General features: G+C 41.1%; 1 protein-coding gene across 1 annotated transcript in view; it reads left to right on the top strand.

Moving 5' to 3' along the window:
- The first annotated feature begins 19279 nt into the window (after positions 1-19279).
- Positions 19280-26278, top strand: part of DNAJC15 (DnaJ heat shock protein family (Hsp40) member C15) — an 89784-nt gene continuing 82785 nt past the window's right edge. Inside the window, exon 1 of the mRNA XM_004376607.2 lies at positions 19280-19466. Coding sequence (XP_004376664.1) covers positions 19362-19466 — 105 coding nt within the window. The 5' untranslated portion in view covers positions 19280-19361. The remainder of the gene's footprint in view (positions 19467-26278) is intronic.

Raw genomic sequence — 26278 nt, 5'->3', positions numbered from 1 at the left:
GCTGTCTCTCTATGGATTCTTGCAGCCTGTTAAATTTGTCATTACGCTCTTCTCTAATCTTTTTAATCTCCTCTATTGCGTGTTCTATGTTTTGCTTAATTTCCTTCCTAATCTCTTGAAGAGTTCTGTATATTAATCTTTTATATTCTGCCTCTGGTAATTCCAAGAAATTTTCCTCCTCTGGAAAATTTCTAGATTCTTTATTTAGGGAGTTGCTGAAGTCATCATGGACTGCCTTTTTATGCGATTTGATATTGACTGTTGTCTCTGAGCTTCAATAAGTTATTATATTTATTTATTTTATGTTTGCTTACTGTGTCCTAGCTTCTTGTTTTGTTTTGATATGCTCATATAGGCTGCTCATGTGAGCTAGTTTGATTATTGGCAACTTTGAAGCTCTAATGTCCTGTCACCAGGTGGTTAGATCTGTTACTAGGTATCTGAGCTCAAGAGTCTCCCCACTCCTCCTGTATGGATTCAGCTCACATGCCTAGGTAGATAGCCACCAAGTGTGTGGTGTAGGCTCTCACTTATAGTCCTAGACAGGCATAGATGATTGAGGCATCTGGCTGCAGAAGGGGGACACACTCTGAGCAAGGCAAGGAGCTGATGGCCATCCCCGAGTGTCCAGAAGTAAGGTGTGTCCCTATTCCCTAGAGCGCGTAGGTGGGTGGGTTTTGCAGCTGGACTATTAGCACCCAATGCTGTTGGCTGTAAGGACTGGGGGGCACCTCTTATTCTTGGGCCCCTTTCACGGGTGGCTCCGTGGCATGGGTAGAGGCACCAGTCCTCAGGCCCCTGATGTGGGTAGGTGAAAACCCTGCTTCATGGGCAGAGCAGAGTCAAATGTCATGAACCTACCACTTCACCACTGAAAACAGTTGAAGTTAGACTTCAGGTATATACCCGGTAGTGCTGTGGTAACAAGGGCTTACGCTGTTGAAATGGGCTTACACAAGTCTATGCAGGGGGACAGGCACTCAAACTCCATGGATGCCTTATGCCTGTGTCTAGGCAAAGGAGCTGTGCCTACGCTGAGTTCCTGGCTTAGGGGAGCCAGCAGTTTATTTTTTCCCTTGTTTGTTAATTTGTTAACTCTCCAAGGCCAGGAGAATAGCTCAGGGTATGTGAGGGATCCTACTTCCGGCCCAGGGGACTCAACAATGGCTGAAGCCGGTCCAGGACCTAGTGCAGAGCAGGGAGTGGGGAGGTAAATGCAAGAGAATTTTTTCCCTGAGGGGGGGTGTTTTTGATCTGCGTGGTAGGCCAGACACAAATACTTATCTTTCCGTGATCGAGGGCTGCTTCTCACTGGTTCTACGTGGCCAAGTGGACTCTCAGCAGCTTGGTCTCTCCCTGTGCGGAATATGCCTCCCAAGCACAGATTCTTGCCTGCCTCGCCGCTCACCCCCAAGCTGATCAGGCCTGAAGAGCTCAGGCTCTCACCAGGTCAGGTATGGCACCTCGTTGCTGCTTCCAAACCATCTCTCCCTCCCCTTGCCACTCAGTCTGGCTCCTCAACTTTGCCTTTGATATTCAGGTCTCCCAGATTGTCATATATAATCAAATCACTTGTTTTTTGGGGTCTTTGTTGCAAGAGGGTCCCCCCGAAGCATCTGACTACCATTTGAAATGCTTTTGATAGTTATTATTTAACAAGTTAACAACTGCATACTCAATAATCTGGATCTACAAATGGTACTATTGCATATGTTAGGGAGAAAGTAACATTTTTACACATCAGGTAAGTGTTCTTTGCAGAAAAATTTACAGGTTAAAGAGAAATTTTACATTTATTATCTCATTTATCGTGCTAGAAACTGTGAAGAATAGAATGTTAGTTTCTCAATTTTAAAGATGAAACAAGTAGATCAGAATAATTTTGGAATTTACCCAAGGTAATAGGACAATATCTATATCTGCATCTGTATTAATATCTGTGTGTGTATATATACATGTATATATATACATTCAGTCTTCACTTTCAGCAAGCAAGTTTGTGTCATCTGCATATTGCAGGTTGTTAATGAGTCTTCCTCCAATCCTGATGCCCCATTCTTCTTCATATAGTCCAGCTTCTTGGATTACTTGCTCAGCATACAGGCTGAATGAGTATGGTGAGAGGATACAACCCTGATGTACACCTTTCCTGATTTTAAACCATGCAGTATCCCCGTGCTCTGTTCAAATGACTGCCTCTTGATCTATGTACAGGTTCCTCATGAGCACAATTAAGTGTTCTGGAATTCCCATTCTTCACAATGTTATCGTTACTTTGTTATGATCCACACAGTCGAATGCCTTTGCATAGTCAATAAAACACAGGTAAACATCTTTCTGGTATTCTCTTCTTTCAGCCAAGGACCACTGACATCAGCAATGTTATCCCTCATTCCATGTCGTCTTCTGAATCGGGCTTGAATTTCTGGCAGTTCCCTGTCGATGTACTGCTGCAATCAGTTTTGAATGTAAGTTTGTCATACTGTGGTGGCTTTCGTGTTGTTGTGATACTGAAAGTTTTGCCACCGGTATTTCAAATATCAGCAGGGTCACTCTTGGAGGACAAGTTTTAGCAGAGCTTCCAGACTAAGACACACTAGGAAGAAGGACCTGGCTGTCTACTTCTGAAAAAATTGGCCCATGAAAACCTTATGAATAGCATCAGAACATTGTCTGATATAGTGCTGCTAAATAAGCCCCTCAGGTTGGAAGGCACTCAAAATACGACTGGGGAAGAGCTGCCTTCTCAAAGTATAGTCGATCTTAATGACTTGGATGGAGTCAAGCTTTTGGGACCTTCATTTGCTGATGTGGCATGACTCAAAATGAGAAGGAACAGCTACAAACATTCATTAATAATCAGAACATAGAATGTACAAAGTATGAATCTAGGAGAATTGGAAGTCGTCAAAAATGAAATGGAATGCGTAAAGATTGATATCGTAGACGTTAGTGAGCTGAAATGGACTGGTCTTGGCCATTTTGAATCAGACAATCATATGGTCTACTATGCCAGGAATGACAAATTGAAGAGGAGTGACGTTGCATTCATCATCAAAAAGAACATTTCAAGATCAATCCTAAAGTACAATGCTGTCAGTGACAGGGTAATATCCATATGCTCACAAGGAAGACTAGTTAATATGACCATTATTCAAATTTACACACCAACCACTAATGCCAAAGATGAGGAAATTGAAGATTTTTACTAACTTCTGCATTCTGAAATTGATCAAACATCAAATCAATATGCATTGACTGGTGATTGGAATACAACAGTTGGAAATGAAGAAGAAGGATTGGTAGTTGGAAAATATGGCCTTGGTTATAGAAATGACATTGGAGATCACAAGATAGAATTTTGCAAGACCAACAACTTCTTCATTGCAAATACCTGTTTTTCAACATAAATGGTGACTATACATGTGGACCTCACCAGATGGAAAACACTGGAATCAAATCAACTACATCTGTGGAAAGAGACAGTGGAAGAGCTCAATAGATAGCGTAGTAGGCTGAATTCTAAAGATATCCTCCCCAAGATTCCTGTCTCTTGGTTGGTCAGTCAAACACTAATGTCGGTACTGCCGCGAAGGGTTTTTGCAGATGTAATTAAAGTTCTAATTCCGTTGACCTTAATCTAAGGGATTTATTCAGGTTAGCTTGGCCCAATCAGGTGAGTCCTTTAAAAGGAGAGGGTTTTCTCCAGCTGGGAGCAGAAGAGGAAGCCAGAGAGATTTGAAGCACAAGGATTTGACTAACCATTGCTGGCTTGAAGGAGAGGGCACGTGACTGGCAGAGAATGCAGGCAGCCTTTGGAAGCTCAGAGTAGCCTTCTGCTGGTAGCCAGGAAGAAGACAATGACCTCAGTCCTACACCCACAAGGAACTAAATTCTGCCTACAAGCTGAATAAGTTTGGAAGTGGATTTTTCCCCAGAGCCTCCAGATAAGAGCCCAGCCCCACCTATACCTTAATTTCAGCCTTGTCATACCCTGGGCATGGAACTCTGCTGAGTCCCTTGGAATTCTGACCTATAGAACTGTGAGCTAATAAATGGTGCCCTTTAAAGCACTAAGTTTGTGGTAATTTGTTATGGCAGCAAGAGAAAGCAAAATATGGGTGGACATTGATACAGTAAAACCTGTGAAAGCCAGAACCTGTGTAAGGCGGAAACTTGTCGGAGAAGGAACACTCAAATATTTTCCTCTAATAGAGAGCGACAGAAAAGTGGTAAGACTGCATCCTGTCAAAGGCGGAAAACTTATGAGACCAGGGAAAACAAGGCAGTCCTCTCAAGTTCCGGCTCTCACAGTTTTCACTATTCAATTTAAAACTATGAGTTCACACTAATTCTAATCTAACACCATAGAGTTTCTCTAGTCTTCCCTCTCTCATATCAGTACTTCCCTTCTCCAGAAATGAATAACCTTACTCCTATTATCCTCAATACATTTACTTTTTTGCTTAATCCCTTTAAATGTAATCAATCTGCTCACCATGTGGATCATTCCCTCAGCCCTGCTCCACAGCACACAGTGGCCAAACAGGTTGAATCCCCCCATCTTGATCCCGCCACACACAATAATCCTCTCTGGTTGAGATAACCCTCAAACCAGACCTTATTGCCCATGGTAGCAGCTGTGCCAGCTAAGTTACCCCTGGCTTCAGGCTCCCCGAAAGGATTTATATCTGTTTTTTGTTTTTGTTTTTTAAGCATCATTTTAGAGACTAATTCTTCTCTCTCATAAATGGTGGGTATGTACCACTTCCTACATTAACAGTTTTATTGCTGTATTCAATATGACAACGTTTTCCTGAGTACCACTGTGCACACCATTGTGTTAGAAGTTCCGACACCATTTTGGATGAGGGGTAAGATGCCTGCTTTCAAACCACCATTTTATGACGTACTGAGTATGAAAGGAGGAACCCGGGTGGCACAAGCGGTTTGTGATTGGCTGCTAACCTAAAGGTTGGCTGCTGGAACCTACCCAGTGACTCCCTGAAAAAAAGGCCTGGGGAACTGCTTCTGTAAAGGTTACAGCCAAGAAAAATCCTATGGAGCTGTTCTACTCTGTAACACGTGGGGTCGCCGTGAGTCTAGAGCCAACTGGACAGCAGTTAACAACAAGTATGGAAGAATTACAACCTAAATAGATAACCAAACTTTTATTTTACCTGGCACTCTTTTTTAGAATCTGACAGACTCATCCACTTTTGAGATTTTTTTACAAACAGCCCGTGTGTCTTTTATGAGCATATCCTCCACACATTTCTTTTCCTATTGGGATAGAGAGGGGAAAGCGAAGGGCTGGATTTGGGAAAATGCAAAACAGAATAAATTTTAATTATAAAAAACAGGTAATACACGGAACTTATTTTGCTATCTAACTAAAAAAGACCTCTCTCAACTATAAATTTGGCTGAGAGACAAGGACAAAATAATTATATATTCACCTCAGTCTTTCAGTAAAAGCCGAAAGAGCTTTCCATTTCAAATTTGTTTTGTTTTGTACCACATGTGGGTTAATTAGATAAAACCATGTCATGTGCCAGATTCAATCAGCCTGAAAATAATCAGAAAACGGGGTTTGGCATTGTTTATGCTGCTTTGGCTCCGATAGACAAAAGCACAAAATGTAAATTGGCTCTAGAATATAACATGTGTGTACTGTTGCCAGCTTCTTTTTCATGGGATTATCTCTAGCTGGCACCTGAGCAGCAGCTGCCGCTCTGGGTGACCATTAGACAAATCTACGTGATGTAGAGACCCATTTTCCACGATCAGACGGTGGACACTTCCATGAAGAGTGCTTATTTTTACTGCCTTTGACATAGGCCACAGCTAGCTTGCCAACCCTTGGCAGCGAGTCAGCTGAAAATACATGTGGAAGTTAAAACATGAAAACACATTTTTGTTTGGCTTAGCCTAGTGAATTCCTTTAGGTTCATCTTGTTTTTTAATCTCCTGCAAAGATTAGAAATAAAATCCTAAAACTCCACCTCAGTTGTATTTCCTCATTGCAGATAATTCAATGAAATATCACTAAAGGGGAAGAAGGTAAAGCTCTTCACTGTCCTCCTTGTTTAAGGTGGTATTATCAATTGAATTGTCTCCCCACAATGAAATGTGGAATTCCTAACCTCTGAATCTGTAAATAGGATCCTTTTTGAAAATAGGAGTTTTCTTTTGTTATGTTCACAAGGTCATACTCTGGTATGGTGGTAGAGTGAGCCCTGAACCTAATCACTTCTGAGTGGTGTCTTGTAAAATAAAAGCAGAATAGACACAGGCACACAAGGGGAAGGTAGGCGCCATGTGAGGATCTGTCTAGTCTCACCGGTGGACATCAGAACCTCAGAGGGAGGCTCACAGAAGACATCGGCATGGCTAAGACCCTGATTTGGACATTTAAATAAATTTCTGTTCTTTAAAGCCACTGACTTTGTGGTATTTTTTTTATTATGGCAGCACTAGGGAACTAAGACATATAGAGTCCCAAGGGATGAACATTTTAGCAAATAAGCAATCACAGAGAGAGAAATAGTCATTCTAAAAACCTTATCAATGACTGATGATAAAATCCAAATGAACTAGTTTTCCCTTCTCTTTGTGCTATGTAATTTAACATCAGTACATAAGGGAATAAGGTTACACATTGCTCTCCTTAGACTGTCTTTAAGAATATTAATATTCAAGACTGATGGGCACTACTGTTGCCAGGTGGAAACCTCAGGTTCTGTTTGGTGCGACTTGTCTCAGCCAATAAGTGAGAGACCGAAGTGGGAGAGTAGAAAAGTGCCTTTATTTTGTTGTGCAAGGAAGGGAGCAGTAGAAACTGCTGTATCCAAGACTGCTCAGCAAGGATGAGGGGGAAGGTTACTTTCAAGGGAGTTACAAGTAGGACGTTTGTTCATACAAGTTACATCAGCAACATTCTTAATCATACTACGCAGGTGCAATGGGGTTTACATATAACTTTATGCATCACATGTTCAGAAAATGGTGGTTAAACTCCACTGAGAGGTGGGGAAGTTACAATGTATGAGGTATTTAATGAGCTAAAAGGTTATCCTGAAAGTAAACATGACACCTAAACCAGTTTCCACCAAATCCCTCGAGTTTTTGGCAGCAGTTAAGGCGAGAGGAACCAGTATTTTAAATGAAAAGCTATGAGGTGTGTCAAGCAAAGGACCCAGGATTTTAATGCAAAGTTACGGGACCTGTCAAGCAAGCTGCTCAAGGCAGTGGATTTTCCAAAGCCTGGGGACCTCTGTCTTACTACTATGGAAGAAACTCCTCTTGCTCAGGTCACCAGTGATCACCCAGGTGCCAAATGCAATGGGCACATTTTAGTCCTTATCTTACCAGATTTATCTGTGAGCACCTGGCATCCCTCACTATTTCATTCTGTTTGAAACTTCCTTGGTTTCCATGGCTCCACTCCCTCCTGGTTCTATCTAGCTTCTTATTTGAAGTTTCCTTCTCATCCCTTCCACCCCTCACCCGCACTGTCCACAGGGTCTAATCCTCACTCTTTCTTACTCTATATATTTTTCCCAGCTCAGTAGTTGCCAATGGCAGAAATCTAAGAATCACCTTGGATTCTTCCTTTTCCTTAGCCCTCCTACCGGATCAATTCCAAGTCTTCTTGATGCTATCTCTTTACCATCTAGTTCACCCCTTGGATCAGTTAGAATACTTTAGTTGCAAGTACAGAAAACCCAACTAAATACTGGCTTAAAAATAAGGTGACTGGTTTCCTCAACAAGTCAATGGCATGAAAAAAGGCAGGGGAAGGGATTTTTTTTTTTAATTAAACGGGACTAATGAGACTTAACCATCAACAGCTATGTGTGGACTTTGTTTGGATTTTGATAAATAAACCATCTATTAAAAAGTTTTTTCCAAAAATCAGGGAAATTTGAGTATGAACTGAATATTAGATTACATAGACGTTATTGATAATTTTAGTTAGGTGTCACTATGGAGTGGATATGTTAGAAAATACCCATATTTAGCAAAGATGCATACATGCTGAAATATTTAGGGTGAAATGACATGATGTCTGGATTAGCTTTAAAATACTTTAATTAAAAAAGAGTAATAGATGAAGCAATTGGGCAGAATCCTGACAATTGTTTAATCTGGGTTTTTGGGATATGAGGGTTCCTTATACTATTTCTAATTTTTAAAATGCTTGCATTTTTAGATACAAAATTAAAGAAAAAATAAATAAAAGGACTTTTCACTCACATAACTAAAAAGTTCAGAGATGGAATAGACTTCAAGTGAAGCTTGACCTAGTGGTTAAACAGTATCATCAAGGATTCAGTTTTTTTGTTTTTGTTTTTTTTTTTAAATCTCTTTGGGGCTTTCAATGGTATTTGCTTCCCCTTAAAGCCACTTCTTCTAATGGTAGGGGGTCATGTGCCCCAATTTGCTAGAACAGTCTTGTTACATCTATTGGGTAGCACAATCTTCCATTCTCAAATGTGACTTGGTTTTGGATGATAATTAAATGGTCATTCAACCCGCTGTTGTCAAATGGCCATCAAACACAATAAGGCCTTCATGTTCCTTTGTTTATGTCCACTGAAGAGAGAAGAAGATGCTTTCCCAGAAGCACCCAGCAAACCTTTCCTCTCATCCCAATGTCCCAGAAGGGTAACAAGCTCATCAGTGAAACAAATAACGACAGCCAGAGTAATGGGCTGTATTGGGTGGTTTAGGTCAGTCCGTACCCATCCTGGGAGTAGAGACCTGTTGGCACCGGCCAAGAGGGATTGAATGTGGGGAGGTAACAAATAAAGGTCCATTACATACCTCCTAGGAGCCCTGGTGGTTCAACGGTTAAGTTCTCGGCTGCTAACGAAAGTGTTGGCGATTCAAACCCACCCAGAAGCTCCACCTAGAAAACAGCCTAGAAAATCTATGTGGCAGGTCTACTTTATCACATGAGGTCGCTATGAGTCAAAATCAACACAAAGGGACCTAACAACAACATACACCTCCTAAGGGCCCTGGCTGGTACAAACAGTTTGAGCTCAACTACTAACTAAAAGGTTAATGGTTTGAACCCATCCAACAGTGTTGCAGAAGAAAGGCCCGGTGATCTGCTTCCATAAAGATTACAGCCAAGAAAATCCTTCGGAGCTTAGTTCTACTCTGTAACACATGATGTTGCTATAAGTCAAAATTGACTCCATTGCAATGGGTTTGTTTTCTGGTTATACATCTCCTTGCCATCTCCCCTGCCACTGCCATGGTTTAGGCCTCAACCTCAGACTATTGCAAGAACCTTCTTGCTGGTCTCCCTCCTTTAGTCTTAGCCCGTCAATCCCACATTATTACCAGCATGATCTTCCTAGCATGCACATCTGATCATGTCAATACTGTAACGTTTTTTGATATCTTGCTTTCACCTGTAAGATACACTCTAAATGCCTTTATTATATAATGCTGTTCAATATCTGAGCTGTATCTGACTATCTGTCTACCCTTACCTACTTTCATTCTCTCCTTTATGCTTTAAGCTTTAGCAAAACCAAATTCCTTGCAGTACTGTTCACAGGCAATGCTTTCCCATACCTTGTTTCCCCAAGCCTGCCTCATTCTTGTCAACCCAGCAAATTTGTCTTCATCTTCCTTACGTCAGCATGAGTACCAGCTTCTCTGACTCCTTCCCAAAGGCATTTCAGGCCCCTCCTTCTTGGTGCCCATTGCACTTTTGCACAGAGTAGAGCCCTCTTTTATGACTAGACCAGGATAGTGGTTGATGAGTTAAGTGAAAAATCAATTAAATCTGGGAGTCATAACAATAACGATCTATACTTAAAACATTATTTTTTTTAATATCACATATAAATTAGCATTTCTCAACCTTTCTTTCATTTTTACCCTTCCAAGGAAATTTTTTAGACTTTTCCCCCCAATTACATCCCCTACCCCATGTAAGTTTAATACCAAAATTTTAATTTTATAGATATATGCTGTATATCTATTCATGTACTCTATGAATCTATCCACCACCTATCTGTCAGTTTGTCATACTGTGGTGGTTTATGTGTTGCTGTGATGCTGGAAGTTATGCCACTGGGATTTCAAATACCAGCAGAGGCATCCATGGTGGACAGGTTTCAGCAGAGCTTCTAGATTAAGAAAGACTAAGAAGAAAGGCCTGAAGAGCTACTTCCGAAAATTATCCAGTGAAAACCCTATGGATCACAACAGAATATTGTCCAATGTAGTGCTGGAAGATGAGCCCCCTAGGTTGGAAGGTGCTAAAGATGAACAGTGGCTGCAACAATGGACTTGAGAATACCAGTGATTGTAGAGATGGCACAGGATCAGTTAATGTTTTATTCCATTGTGCATGGGGTCAAAGGCAACTATCAACAATAGTGATATGACTCTGTAGGGCCAAGGCCTTTTATTTGAGTGTGGGTCCTCTGATTCACTTCTGTCTTGTATTCCACACCAATAATCCACCTTCTGTGGTTTCTAATTTAGGTTTATTTAAAACAAAGGGAAGGAGCCCTGGTGGCAGAAGTGCTAACTGAAAGGTCATCAGTTTGAACCCACCCAACAGCTCTGCAGGAAAAAAGACCTGGCAATCTGTATCCATAAAGATTACAGCCTAGGAAACCCTATGGGGCACTTCTACTGTGTCCTATAGGGTCGCTATGAGTTGGAAGCAACTCAAGAGCACACAACAACCACAAAATGAAGAGGGAAGGAGACATTTTTAAAGTAAACTCAGCATAGACTCACATTCAATTTTTGTGATACTCTTCCCTTGCCCCCATTAGATAGTTTTTTTTGAGGGGAAGGGGTAGGGTGGGGTGGGGTAGTGAGATGGTTAAGATTGTGTGTCACCTTGGCTAGGCCATGATTCTCCACGTTTTAATGTAATCACTCCCATGATTGAATATACTGTCAGTAGCCAATCAGATGAAAGGGAGTCTCCTTGGGGGTGTGGCCTGCATCTGTATATAAGCAGACATTTTCCCTTTTTGTTCTCTCTGGATCCTGCAGCTGCTTCCTGTCGTCTCATCTCCCGTTTTTGAGACTTGAGCTGTCAGCTTATCTGCTGAACCTGGGATTCGTTGATCAGCACAGCCTGTGAGTGGGAGCCCTGCTCTCCGAACTTCCGATCTTGGGCTTGCCAGCTTCTGCAACTGTGTGACTTGGGAGAGGCCTCTACCGATCCATGGACTTGGGACGTTCTAACCTCTACAATCACGTGAGCTAATTCCTTGATATAATCTCTCTCTATATATATATTTATACATTTTACTGGTTTTGCTTCTCTAGAGAACCCATCCTAAGACATTTTAACAATCAAGTGGATAGGATGACGTTTTCTGTGGAAACCACTCATCCTCTTTCCCCAACTACTCCTGCCGTTGCTCAATGGGCTCATGAACAAAGTGGCCATGGTGGCAGGGATGGAGGTTATGCATGGGCCCAGCAGCATGGACTTCCACTCACCAAGGCTGACATGGACACAGCCTCTGCTGAGTGCCTAATCTGCCAGCAGCGGAGACCAACACTGAGTCCCCGATATGGCACCATCCTTTGAGGTGATCAGCCAGCAACCTGGTGGCAAGTTGATTACATTGGACCACTTCCATCATGGGAAGGGCAGCGTTTTGTCCTTACTGGAATAGACCCTTACTCTGGATATGGATTTGCCTTCCCTGCATGCAATGCTTCTGCCAAAACTACCATCCGTGGACTTACAGAATGCCTTATCCACCATCATGGTATCCCACACAGCATTGCCTCAGATCAAGGGACTCACTTCACAGCAAATGAAGTGTGGCAGTGGGCCCATGCTCATGGAATTCACTGGTCTTACCTTGTTGTCTATCATCCTGAAGCAGCTGGCTTGATAGAATGATGGAATGGCCTTCTAAAGACACAATTACGGCACCAGCTAGGTGGCATTACCTTGCAGGGTTGGGGCAATTTCTCCAGGAGGCTGTATATGCTTTAAACCAGAGTCCAATATATGGTGCTGTTTCTCCCGTAGCCAGGATTCACTGGTCCAGGAATCAAGGGGTGGAAATGGGAGTGGCACCACTCGCTATTACCCCTAGTGACCCACTTGCAAGATTTTTGCTTCCTGTCCCCTCGACCTTATGCTCTGCAGGCCTAGAGGTCTTAGTTCCAAAGGGAGGAATTCTCCCACCTGGAGACACATCACTGATTCCATTGAACTGGAAGTTAAGAATGCCACTTGGCCACTTTGGGCTCCTTATGCCTCTGGATCAACAGGCAAAAAAGGGAGTTACCATGCTGACTGGTGTGATTGATCCTGATTACCAAGAGGAAGTCAGATTGATATTACATAATGGAGGTAAAGAAGAGTATGTCTGGAATGCAGGAGATTCCTTGGGGTGTCTCTTAGTCCTACCATGCCCTGTGATTAAAGTCAATGGAAAACGACAGCAACCTAATTCTGTCATTACTACTAATGACACAGACCCTTCAGGAATGAAGGTTTGGGTCACCCCACCAGGCAGAGAACCGTGACCAGCCGAGGTGCTTGCAGAGGGCAAAGGAAATACAGAGTGGGTGGTGGAAGAAGGTAGTTCTAAATACCAGTTACGGCCACGTGACCAGTGCAGAAACGGGGACTGTAATTGTTATGAGTATTTGTACTTTGTATGTGTGCATCAAATATTTTTGTTTCCTTCGCTTATAAAATATAAGCTGTAAATGGGGATAGTGCGTTTTTGATTGTACGCGTGTTAGTTGCATCATGTTAGGTGCAAGTATGACTTTCTCATTGTCTTTATTCAGAGATTATGTATGGTTTAAGGAGATGTGTACACGTGCCAAGTTGACAAGGGATGGACTGTGGTGGTTAAGATTGTGTGTCCACTTGGCTGGGCCATGATTCTCCGTGTTTTAGTGTAATTATTCCCATGATTGAATATACTGTGAGTAGCCAGTCAGATGAAAGGGAGTCTCCTTGGGGGTGTAGCCCGCATCTGTATGTAAGAAGACGTTCTGGCTTTTTTTGTCTCTGGATCCTGCGGCTGCTTCCTGTCGTCTCATCTCCCGTTTTTGAGACTTGAGCTGTCAGCTTATCTGCCAAACCTGGGATTCGTCGATCTGCACAGCCTGTGAGTGGGAGCCCTGCTCTCTGACCTTCCGATCTTGGACTTGCCAGCTTCTGCAGCTGTGTGACTTGGGAGAGGCCTCTACCCTGATCCACTGACTTGGGACGTTCTAGCCTCTACAATCACGTGAGCTGTTTCCTTGATATAATCTCTCTCTATATATATATTTATACACTTTACTGGTTTTGCTTCTCTAGAGAACCCCACCTAAGACAGGTGGGTAACTTAATTTTATTAAGTTTTTCCAAGGCATTTAGTTTCGTTTTCATAAAAACAACTCTTCCCCCCTCACATATATACTTGTACTTTATCACTAAGGCATGTTTAATCAAATTTTATCATTTCAAAGACAAAACAAGCACTTGGGGATCAAACACAATTGCTCTGGAGGAGGCAGTGGAAGCAAGAAGAAAATATTCAAAGAAATAAATAGATGAAAGAGGTGAGGTAAAGAAAATAGTAACTAACACTTTTATAGTTACCACATACTGTTCTAAGAGTTTTACGTATATCAGCTTATTTAATCCCCTCAGTGCTGTTAATACACCTACTTTACTGATGAGGAAACCTAGGCACAGGTTGATTCTCTCTTGCCAAAATTCTTTCAAATAAGAATTTTTTAAAACATTTTTTACTGAGATGTTTCTAAGCTGTATTACCAACGTCTGACTTTCATTCACAAAATCTGTTGTGCATAATGTAATCTGTCTTTGAAGTGATATAAAAGAAAACCAAAAACTAAATAAACCCTAAAACTCATAGTTTCGTATTTGTACAGTGAAACCTGTGAGAGCCGGAACTCAAGAGGACTGCCTTGTTTTCCCTGGTCTCATAAGTTTTCCACCTTTGACAGGGTACACTCTTACCACTTTTCTATCGCTCTCTATTAGTGGAAAATATTTGATTGAGTGTTCCTTCTCTGACAAGTTTCTGCCTTACACAGGTTCTGGCTTTCACAGGTTTTACTGTATCAATGTCTACCCGTATTTTGCTTTCTCTTGCTGCCATAACAAATTACCACAAACTTAGTGCTTTAAAGGGCACCATTTATTAGCTCACAGTTCTATAGGTCAGAATTCCAAGGGACTCAGCAGGGTTCCATGCTCAGGGTATGACAGAGCTGAAATCAAGGTATAGGCTGGGCTGGGCTCTTATCTGGGGGCTCTGGGAAAAAATTCACTTCCAAACTCATTTAGGTAGTAGGCAGAATTTAGTTTCTTGTGGGTGTAGGACTGAGGTCCCTATTTTCTTTCTGGTTGCCAGCCAGAGGCTACTCAGAGCTGCTAGAGGCTGCCTGCATTATCTGCCAGTCATGTGGCCCCTCCTTTTTCAAGCTAGCAATGGGGGTCAAAACCTTGTGCTTCAGATCTCTCTGGTTTCTCCTTCTGCTAGCAGCTGGAGAAAACGCTCCAGTTTTAAAGGACTCAGCTGATTGGGCCAAGCTAACCTGAATGATTCCCTTAGATTAAGGTCAACTGAATTAGAACTTCAATTACATCTGCAAAACCCCTTCATGGCAGTATCAACATAGGTGTTTGAATAATCAGGAGACAGGAATCTTGGGGAGAACATCTTTAGAATTCAGCCTTCTACTCCGTTGCCGTCCAGTTGATTCTGACTCATCGCAGCCTTGAAGGACAGAGTAGAACTGCCCCATAGGGTTTCCAAGGAGTGGCTTGTGTATTCGAACTGGCAAACTTTTGGTTAGCAGCTGAGCTCTTAACCACTGCACCATTAGCTTACTACACTATTTATTAAATGGATAGATAGATAACTATATGGCTAGATAGACATAGAAATAGATATACAGGTAGTCCTTGACTTGTGACATATTGGAGTTACAACAAACTGCACTTACAACCATCCTTTATCATTGGTGTATTTTTTTATGTATGTTTGTATGTATTAAAATATATCTGTAAGTTTATATGTAATTCTCCAACCTCCAGAGACAAATAAAGATCGGATTTATAAAGATACTGATAATAAAAGGCTGCAATAATGAAAACTAAAAATAAAATGAGGTAATTGACTTAGTCAGAACCCAATTTACGAGGGTCCACTACCAAACTTTCCACCAACCCTCCACCAAACTTTCTCTGATGACCCCAGTTAATAGTGGCCATTCCCTCCCATATGCTCCAACAACACGGGTTGTACTTCTTTTTAAAAGTGCATTGCACACATTGCTTCCATATCTTTTTTTTTTTTTTCATTTGATTCTTGCAACCTCCCTGAGTCAGAATGCTGGGTGGAAGTTACTCCCTTTCTACAGATAAGGAGACATTTGTATAAATTAATGGACATGCTCAGGGACAAGGCCTAAGAAATTGTGGAGCATACATTAGAACTCAGATTTCTTCCATCCTCCTCATCCAGTACTCCTTACACTGCTGTACGTTCATGTGGTGTGCTCATGTGCTCATGTTCTGGTATGTATTATTACTACTCTGTGTTAGTGTTGTCTCTACCAGACTGTAAATTCCTCCAGGCCCTAACCCCTTAAAACCAAAAAAACAAACAAACAAACAAAAAAAAACCCAAACCCTCTCGGGGAATATCTAGCTCAATTGCCATAACATAGTTTATGAAGAAAATGTTCTACATTCTACGTTGGTGAGTAGCGTCTAGGGTCTTAAAAGCCTGTGAGCAGCCATCTGAGATACTCCACTGGTCTCACTCCTTCGGAAGCAAGGGAGAATGAAGAAAACAAGATACAAGTGAAAGAGGACTAATGGACCACAATTACCACGGCCTCCTCCAGATTGAGTCCAGCACAACTAGATGGTGCCCAGCTACCACCACTCACTGCTCTGACAGGGATCACAACAGAGGGTCACGGACAGAGCTGGAGAAAAATGTAGAACAAAATTCTAACTCACAAAAAAAGACCAGACTTACTAGCATGACAGAGACTGGAGAAACCCCAAGAGTATGGCATCCGGACACCCTTTTAGCTCAGTAATGAAGTCGCTCCCGAGGTTCACCCTTCAGCTGAAGATTAGATAGCCCCATAAAACAAAACGAGACTAATGGGGCACAACAGCCCAGGGACAAGGACTAGAAGGCAGGAGGGGACAGGAAAACTGGTAATAGGGAACCCAAGATTGAGAAGGGACAGTGTTGACATGTCGTGGGGTTGTTAACCAATGTCATAAAACAATATGTGTACTAACTGTTTAATGAGAAACTATTTGTTCCGTAAACCTTCATCTTGAGTACAATAAAAAAAATTAAAAAACAAAAAAAACCCATTGCCGTCGAGTCGATTCCAACTCATAGCAACCCTATAGGATAGAGTAGAACTGCCCCATAGAGTTTCCAAGGAGCACCTGGTGGATTCAAACTGCCAATCTTTTGGTTAGCAGCTTTAGCTCTTAACCACTACGCCACCAGGGTTTCCCTAACCCCTTAGGTATGTTAAAAATAGAAACTAAAGAGATCTAATAGAAGTGGCACAAACAGACACATGCACATCCATGTTCATTGCAGTGCTATTCACAAGAGCAAAAAGATGGAAACAACCTAAGTGCCCATTAACGGATGAATGGATAAGTAAAATGTGATACACACATACAATGGAATATTACTCAGCAGTGAAGAAAAATGAGATCCTGAAACATCTGGAGGACATTATGTTGAGTGAAATAAGTTAATCACACAGAAATACAAACATTGTATGTTCTGACTTTTATGAAAAGACATGAATAGGTACACAGAAACTAATGTCATTAGTGGTTCTGAAGTGGGGGTGGGGGAGGATGGGAAGAAGGAGAAGTACTCCCTAGGTAGTACTCACTTTCTGTTTATAGAAATGGACAAGTGGCACTGAATATGGGTAAAGTTTGCACAGCAAGATCAATGTAATTGATGTCAATAAGATATATAGTGAAAAGGGATAAATGTGCAAATGCTAGGCTGTGTATGGTTTTTGCAGCAATAATGACAAAAAAAGAGGGGGCTACAGATACTGATACTAATTAAACATAACCAATCACCTCATGGGATTAGCTCTCTTGGTTTAGGGGCTTAGGATCATGGACTAGTGGGACAATCCAGTCAATTGGCATAATATAGGTCTTAAAATACATGTTCTTCCTCCCAATATGGCGAGTAGTGTCTGTGGTCTTAAAAGTTTATTGGCGGCTGTCTAAAATACAACTATTCATCTTTATTCATCTGGAATAAAAAAGAAAGAAGGAAACCCAAGAATCAGAGAAGGAAGTGGAACATAGGATTAATTGTCTCCATGAACCACTGCCTCCACCTTGAGACCAGAAGAGCTAGGCGGTGCCCGCCTACCACTACTGACTATTTTGATCAGGAGCACAATAGCTGAATTCTGATAAAAAGGGAGGAAAATGTGGAATCGAACTCCAAATTCTTAAAGAATCCAGACTTACTGGACCTCTTGAGGCTGGAGGAGTCCTTGAGATTATGGCCCTGAGTTGCTCTTCAAACCTTGAATTGAAGTTACCCTAAAACTAAATAACAGTTTAGTCCAAAGAGTAAAGATTGTCGTCCTTGAGTATTGCGTTACTTAAAAAAAAAAAAAATTCTATGTAAGACCAAAGGGTCAACAGCTATTTTAAACATAGATGAGAAGGATAGGGGGCAGAGAGATTACTAGAACAGAAATAGCAAGAACGTTGACACCACGTGAAGAATTTAACCATTGTCACTGATCTTTATTATGTCCAGAAACTGTGGAATGGGAGCAGGTTTTGTTGTGTATATTTTCATCAAAAATAAAATTAAATATTAAAAAAATATAAACTAAATGAATAAATTAGTGGACGCTAAAATTTTTTAATTCAAAAAACAGAAAAAAAATCACTGATTTCCTTTTACTGTAAGCTGCTTTTCCAGCTGGTATAAAGGGCAAAAGAGCTGTAAAGTTCGTACTGGTGTTGGAAAACACTATACGGGCTTTATTCATTGGTTAAGGTTTGCTTTGCCTTAGCTTACAAAAAAAAAAAAGCGGCACTTTCTATATCCAAGTCAGCGCAAAACCATTTGCGGGGAGAGAGATTTATTTACTCGCTTGCAAGTTTGTTCTTTGTAATTTCATCGTAAATAGAGCCCTGGTGGCACAGTGGTTAAGAGTTCAGGCTGCTAACCAAAAAACGGTGGCAGTTCGAATTCACCAGCCGCTTCTCGGAAACCCTATGGGACAGTTCTACTATGTCCTACATGCAGGGTCGCTATGAGTCAGAATCAACTGGACCGCAGTGGGTTATAGCCATTCATATGAGGTGGGGGGATACTAAGTAAATTGCCTTGTCCGTTGCTCTCATGGATAGAGTGAGTAAAGAAACTGTCTCATCTATAGCTCTCCTGGTTGCGGAGAATTGCGGCATTAAACAGAAGTGTGATCAGCACTTAGGGGTGGGAAGAAAGGCTGGAAGGGTCAAGAACCCTCCGGCACTGCAGTTGGATTCTCTGAGCTTCTCCTGGTTGGGCATTTTGAGATTTACAGGAGATTTGAGATTAAGTGCTCGGCTGCTAACTCAAAGGTTGGCAGTTCGAACCCTCCCAGCCGCTCTGCAGGAGAAAGACCTAGCGATCCGCTCCCATAAAGATTACAGCCAAGAAAACCTTATGGGGCAGTTCTACTCTGTCACACCGGGTTGCTATGAGTCCGAATGGACAGGGTGGTGCACAACAACAGGGGAAGCCTTGGGAGGGGACCAGGGCCCACTGTACCTACTCCAGGGGGCCTGGAGTGCTTTTGGACCCGCTAATTGGAAACAAAACAAAACAAAAAATCCTACACGTCCTAGCAGCCTGGGGTCTGACCCTTGGTTTTAATAGGACAAGTTGACCAGAAGAGAGGTGGGAACAGATCCCCTGGAACCCAGCCCTTCACAAGTAGAGTGGGTGCCCAAACCAAAACTCCTTACACTGGAGTGGATTCCCACTCACAGCGACCCTATAGGACAGAGTAGAACTGCCCCATAGAGTTCTAAGGCTGTAATCTTTACGGAAGCAGGCTGTCATATTTTTCTTTCGCTGAGCGGTTGGTAGGTTCAAACTACCGACATTTTGGTTAACAGTGAGCGCTTTACCACTGCGTCACTAGGGCTCCTCTACAGCGGGTGCAACGCCTACAGCGGGTGCAACACCCGCTAAATCCGTGAGATGAACTCGCTCTAACTAGTTTGTCCCTGAGGACACCTCGTAGGCGGCGTGGCGGCGCTGAGCGTTTCTTTAGGCCACATTGCCATGGCTGCCGGTGGTGGCGTCGCCCCCGCCGGCGAGGGACTACGCTATGCCGAGTACTCGCCGCCCTCCGCCAGACGGCCAGACGCCGACATCGACCCGGGACTGGTGAGTCCTGCCGGCGGCCCCCGCCCTTTCTGGCTCCGCAAACCCGGAAGACGCGGCCTAACAGCCGGGCTGCCCAGCTCGTGCCTCCCGGAGTCCCGGTCAAGTCCCCTTCTCTCCCCAAGTCCCCCTTCACCCCTGGAACCTTGTACTCTCCCTCGTTCTTTCAGTATCCTTGCCCCCATCGCTCATTTGTTCAGATGCGGTATGCCCAACCTTGACTAATAGGCTTGGAAGATACAGCGGGTCAGAGCGCCCCTGCCCCCTCAGGGAACTTTCAGACTTCCTGGGGAGACAGACAAGAAAACATCGTATTGCACGTACAGATGATAAGTGCTATGATGGATTCTCTAATCATATAGGAAGGGGCCCCAGACCAGTCTTTAGTGGGTGTGCTGGGATGGGGGCGGCTTACTGAGGAAAGTGATGTTTAAACTAAGACCTGAAGAATTGAGCAGGGAAGTTAACGAAGAGAAAAAAAGCGTTTCGGGCAGCAGTAGTAGTATCTACAAAGTCACAGGTCACAAAAATATGGCACAGTCGGAAATTGCAAGTGTTTTATTCCGGTTTAAACGTAGAGCTGGGAAAAGGAAAGGGCCAATAGACGTTTTCAGTAGCCACATTAAAAAAAAAAAAGTAAAAAGAAACAGAATTAATTTTAATGATGCATTTCATTTAACCCAGGATACCCACAATAATGCCATTTCAACTTGTAATCAATATAAAAAATGTTAACGAGATATTTTACTTTTTATTTTTTGTATTATATCTTTGAAATCTGATGTATATTTTACATTTAAAGCACACACTCATTTCAAGTGCTCAGTAGTCACCTGTGGCTAGTGGCTACCTTACTGACCAGCAGGTGTCTAAAAGGTAAACGGGGACAAGAACATGAAGCTTCTAGTAAACCCCCTGAAGGAGTTGGGATATCCTGACGGCAGTGGCACAGTCTGAATGAAGTTTTGGCAGAAGAGTGACAGATTGGGCACTCAGGCCGTGTGTAAGCAGAGAAAGTCTGGGAACAGATGGCTGTTTTATCCTTATTTCACTCTACGTTCCATACTACTGCAGCCCACAGTGATAGCTGGCCTTTAAATGCACAGCATTTATAGCCCATACCATTTGTTTACTTATCAGGCACTATTTTGTGACATCTTTTATCTTGACCTGTCATTTTTCCAGCTTTGTTCAAAGCTTTCTAAGAGCAGAGACTGGGTATTTACTTCTGGTAAACGACCTGTCTGATAGTACTCAGTTCTCATTAGTTAGTTGACTGATCGTTTCTGGAGCAATCAGAGTCAGATGATCTTGCCTGGGAAGGTCTCAGAAAGCAGTTGAGCTTTCATTTTACAAACATGTTGAATACCAGCCATCATCCAAGAATCTTGTGATACAAAACAGATAAAACAGATGAAAATTTGAGGTAGCAAACTCTTTGAGCTCCTACTATGTCCAATTCATTTCTCACTGCAACCTTGTGAGGAGAGTCCGTTTTAATCCTCACTTAAGAAGTGAGGATACTGAGACTCAGAAAGTGGTAAGTAACTTGTCCAGGATCATTCCCCTAATATGTGGCAGAGCTAGGATTTCAAATCCTACGCTCTTTTCACTATACCTTGCGGACTTCTTAGAAATAAGATTTCCTGAATGAGGTATTCTTTCTATGATGTAAGTAGGATAGAGATTAGTTAGGTAAAAAGGAATCTCCTTATGGAGAATTATAAAAATCTCAGTACTTAGGCTGATTTGCAAGGCAGGAGGTAGCTCTGTGGCATTTGGAAGATGGAAGTAATATTAGTTTAGTTTTGTTTTTTTTTAACATCTGCAGATACTTTCTACTTAGAAGAGGGTATGTATAGAACCCAAGATACCAGTTTAGAGTCATCTTTAATAGTCTAGGAATGTGAAGGCTAAAGTGTAGGTCAGTGGTTCTCAACCCTGTGCAACCCAATGCCCCCATTTTTTAACAAATATTTTGTAAAGTTGCCTATATTATCCTGAAATGAGATTCATAGACAGTATAATCTATCCATAAGCATAATTTTAAAAAATCAATATAATGCTCTAATGGTAACATAGATGAAATAAGTATTTTATTAGAAAACATGTCTGCCAGTTAAGTATGTAAATACTCAGACATGACTACATTAGAAGGCATAATGAAGCAATCATTGGCTGGTATATTTGCACCAATACAAAGAATCACTGTAAATGCAACAGCTACAAATGCAGACTGGTTTCAGATGTATTATATTGGTAATTTAAGGCATTGTCATCCACAAAGTGATTTTTCCAAATTTTACTGAACAATTTTCAGTAGAATTCTGAACAAAACAAAACAGAATCTACTCTCAATTTACATGTAGTTGCACTTCTGAAAAATTCAGTCTATACTAAAACAGTTAAAAAGGATATGGTTTATATATAATAAGCTCTAGACTGAGATAATCACAAGTTTTTTACCTACCTAATGTCACCCAAGGAGCCCCTGTTGCTCAATAGTTAAGTGCTGGGCTGCTAAACCAAAAGGTCCATGAACCCACCAGCTGCTCTGCAGGCGAAAGATGTGGCAGTTTGCTTCCGTAAAGATTTACAGCCTTGGAAACCCTGTGGGGCAGTTCTACTCTGTCCTGTAGGATCACTATGAGTCAGAATCCACTGTATGACAATGGGTTTTACGACAGCAATGGGTAAGGTCCACCCAAATCTTTGAAAATCTTGAGGAATGCAGTCTTTGCTCTGCAGGATTGTCCCATACATTTTAGGACTTGTAGAATCAGTAGTTCCCACATACCAAGTACCAGTTTCACTGCCCTCCCTCCCTTACAAACTATTGTGACAATCAGAAAGGTCCTCGCAGAGTTCCAAAATGTTGTAAGGGCCCGTTCTGCTTTTGTTGGGAATCATTGGTCCAGGCTGTGGCCAATGATGGAGTAGAAAATAGAGTTGATAATAACTGTGGGGAACCTGGAAGGACTGGGATAACTGTGGGGAACCTGGGAAGCTGACAAAGAGTAAGTGTTAGGAAAGGAAAAAATGGCCTATGTTTGGGACATATTTGGTAATCATACTGAAAATAGTAGAAAATAAAATGTCAAGAAGTCGAAAAAATATTTTTCATAACATTTTTGAAAAAGATGGAATTTAAGATTTGTGAAATATATATCTATATATACATATTTGTGAAATAAATATATATATATATAAAATTCTCTTCTTCTCAGGTAAACTTTCCTTTAGGGACTAAGAATTACTGTTTACTAGCCTGTTTAAGGAGATTAAAAAGACAAATACCTAGATAGTACTTTAAATAAAATAGCATTTTACAATTAATTGTTTAATAATCAGAGTTCATGTTCAAACTTTGCTTTAGCAAAGGTGGTTTTCATGGAAAGGTAGAAAAATACCTTTGAAATTAGGAAGAGAATAGTATCAATTTTTAAAAGTTTGAGCAAAACTTAGTTTGTATCAAGTGGTAGTCTTTTTGTTTCCAGTACTTTCCTGAAAAGCACAACTCTTAGTTAGTATAATGTGGTGGTGTTGTTGTTAGGTGCCGTTGAGTTGGTTCTGACTCATAGAGACCTATCTATAACCGAATGAAACACTACTGGGTCCTGCTCCATCCTCACAATCCTTGTTATGCTTGAGCACATTGTTGCAGCCGCTGTGTCAATCCATCTCGTTGAGGGTCTTCCTCTTTTTTGCTGACTCTCTACTTTACCAAGCAAGATATCGTTCTCCAGGGACTGTTCCCTCCTGATAACATGTCCAAAGTATGTGAGACGTACTCTTACCATCCTTGCTTCTAAGCAGCATTCTGGTTGTACTTCTTCAAAGACAGATTTGGTCATTCTTTTGGCAGTCCAAGGGCATAGTATATTCAGTACTCTTGGCCAACACCACAATTCAAAGGCGTCAATTCTTCTTCAGTCTTCCTTATTCATCATCCAGCTTTCGCATGTGTACGAGATGACTAAAAACACCATGGCTTGAGTCAGGCGCACCTTAGTCTTCAAGGTGACATCTCTGCTGTTTAACATCTTAAAGAGGTCTTTTGCAGCAGATTTGCCCCATGCAATGTGTCTTTTGACTTCTTGACTCCTGCTTCCACGGGTATTGATTGTGGATCCAAGTAAAATGAAATCCTCAACAACTTCAGTCTTTTGAAGTTCAGTGATGATGCTTATTGGTCCAGTTGTGAGGACTTTTGTTTTCTTTATGTTGAGGTATAATCCATACTGAAGTCTGTGGTCTTTGATCTTTATCAGTGAGTGCTTCAGGTCCTCTTCACTTTCAGCAAGCAAGGTTGTGTCATCTGCATAATGCAGGTTGTTAATGAGTCTTTCTCCAGTCCTGATGCCGCATTCTTCATATAGTCCAGCTTCTCGGATTATTTGCTCAGCATTCAGATTGAATAAGTATGATGAAAGGATACAACCCTGATGCACAGCTTTCCTATTAGTAAAATGTAATATATTAAAAAAAAAAAATTTTTTTTTGTATAATGTAGTGTAGTTAAAAAAAAAAATTAGCCACATTTACATATAAACAAACCCAGTATGTGAAAGCTTAAACCTGTCAAACATGTAAATTAGTAAGCATTCATTCATAACCAAAAAATAGGAGAGTATTTCAACTACTTTTAATTTGCAATTTGATTTGAAACATGTTTTGATATACTTTGAAGCTTTCTTTGGTGATCATATGGATGATGTGTTGTATATCTGTATTTTAACTTTATCTAATTCTTCCCTTGCTGTTCTGTGTATCATAATAGGATGCTAAAATGTAAGCTCCATGGGCAGGGATTTGTTTGTTCTCTGGTTTGTATTTCCAGCATTTATAGTGGTGCCTTATATGTGGTAATCATTCCAAAAAGGAATTGTCAAATGAATACATGTTATCTTGGAAACGGGAAGGAATGAGAAGAACTGTCCTCTCTGTGAATGGAGTCAATAAGAATTTCCGGTTGTCTGTTAATGAGTCCTAAACAACCAAAAAATTTAGCTTATCTAAAATCTCGTTCATTATACTCTGTCCCCAAACATGCTGATTTTCCTCTGGTTTTCCCTGCCTTGAATAATGCCATCGTCAACTCCACTTTCTCCTTTACTTCCAACATTCAGTCAGTCACTTATCCTGGTCTCTATAATTTGTTTCCCTCTCTCTCTCTCACTGCTGTTCTCTTAGACTTTATCATCTCTCCCCTGGCCTATTATAATAACATTTAAAAATAATTTTTGTTTTTGAATTGTGGTAAGTATATATATAACAAAACTAATCATTTCAACATTTTTTACATGTACAGTTCAGTAACATTATGTTCATGTTGTGCAACCATCATCACTATCTGTTTCTAGATTTTTCTATCACCCTTAACAGAAATTCTGTGCCCTGTAAATAATGACTCCCTCTTTCCCCCTCATTTCCACCCCTGGTAACTACTAATAAACTTTGGTCTCTATACATTTGTCTCTTCTAGGTATTTCATATAAGTGGGATCATACAATATTTGTCCTTTTGTGGTAGACTTATTTCTTTCAACATAATGTTTTTAAGTTTTATCCATGTTGTGGCGTGTATCAAGACTTCATTTTGTTTTATAGCTGGATAACCTTCTATTATATGTATGTATTTAATAGCCTTTTAATAGGTCCCTGCTTTTGATACTTCACCTTTTCTAAACTTCACAACTGTTCTCTTACTGCAGAACTAATAATGGTGCCATCCCTTTTTATAAATGTACTATGATCCAGACTTTACTCAGGGTGGTATACAGGACTCTTTGTGAACTGCCTCCCCCGCTGCACCTTCCACCCCCGGTACTGCAGTATTCCCCATGCTGCAGTTACATTAGCTTTCTCATATTTCCCTCATGAGATTCTGTACTTCTGTGGCTTTACTATAGTTTTCTCCTCCATCTGAAATTCTCTGCCTCCTTTGCCTGGCAAACTTCTCAGCGTACTGATGTGAAGCCTTCCCTGACCCTAGTTCCCCTTCCCTGGTAGAATAAAGTTGTTTCATCCTGTTTATTCCCTTAAAAGTTGTACAAGTTTTTATTATAGTATTTATTACAATGTATCAAAATCATTTTTTCCGTATTTGTATAAGCACCTAGGCTGTGAAGTCCTCAGGGGCAGGAACCTTATTATGTTTTTGTGATTGGCATGTTAATTGGTACATTGTAATCTCTTAATTGTTGATTGTTTATTAAATGAACAGCTATTACCTTTATTATTATTCAGTGACTTAAGAAACAAACATGGATGTTTGATTCTAATATTATACTGATACACATATTTTTTTCTGTAGTGTTTCTCCTGTGTGTTAGCCTCTAAAGGAGAACAAGGGTCTGTCTTGCTCACTGCTCTTTCTCCTGAACTTAACATACTTCGCATATTGGCAGACGTTTGTACATTTAGATGGTAATGCTAAGTAAATATTTGTTGAATGAGTGAATAGTCTCCATCTTTCCGTTCTCTTTCTCTGTCACAACTGCCACCTCTCTTTTTGAGAAGGAGGAATAATTTTTTTCCTTCTTAATTTTCTTCTGGTACAACTGTTGTCTATCTTCAACTCAAATGTTGCAATCTCAAGACAGAAGTTTTAGCATTTTACAACACTTCCAGGCGATTTATATTTATCAGAAGGTTATTTACTTCTTATGCTCTTTTGAAGAATAAAATACCTTAGGGACTGTTTAAAGAATTCTGTTGCTTTTTTTTTTTTTTTTAATTCCAGCAGTAGCAGGTATGATGGAGTGAGCTGTTTTCCAGTTGTTTAAAATTCTTTGATTCATAATAGTGGAGCTT

The sequence above is a fragment of the Trichechus manatus genome, unplaced genomic scaffold (assembly GCF_000243295.1).
Source record: "Trichechus manatus latirostris isolate Lorelei unplaced genomic scaffold, TriManLat1.0 scaffold00044, whole genome shotgun sequence".
Classification (NCBI taxonomy): Eukaryota; Metazoa; Chordata; class Mammalia; order Sirenia; family Trichechidae; genus Trichechus; species Trichechus manatus.
Note: the sequence above shows the minus strand (reverse complement) of the source record. Positions and strands in the feature narration are given on the sequence as shown.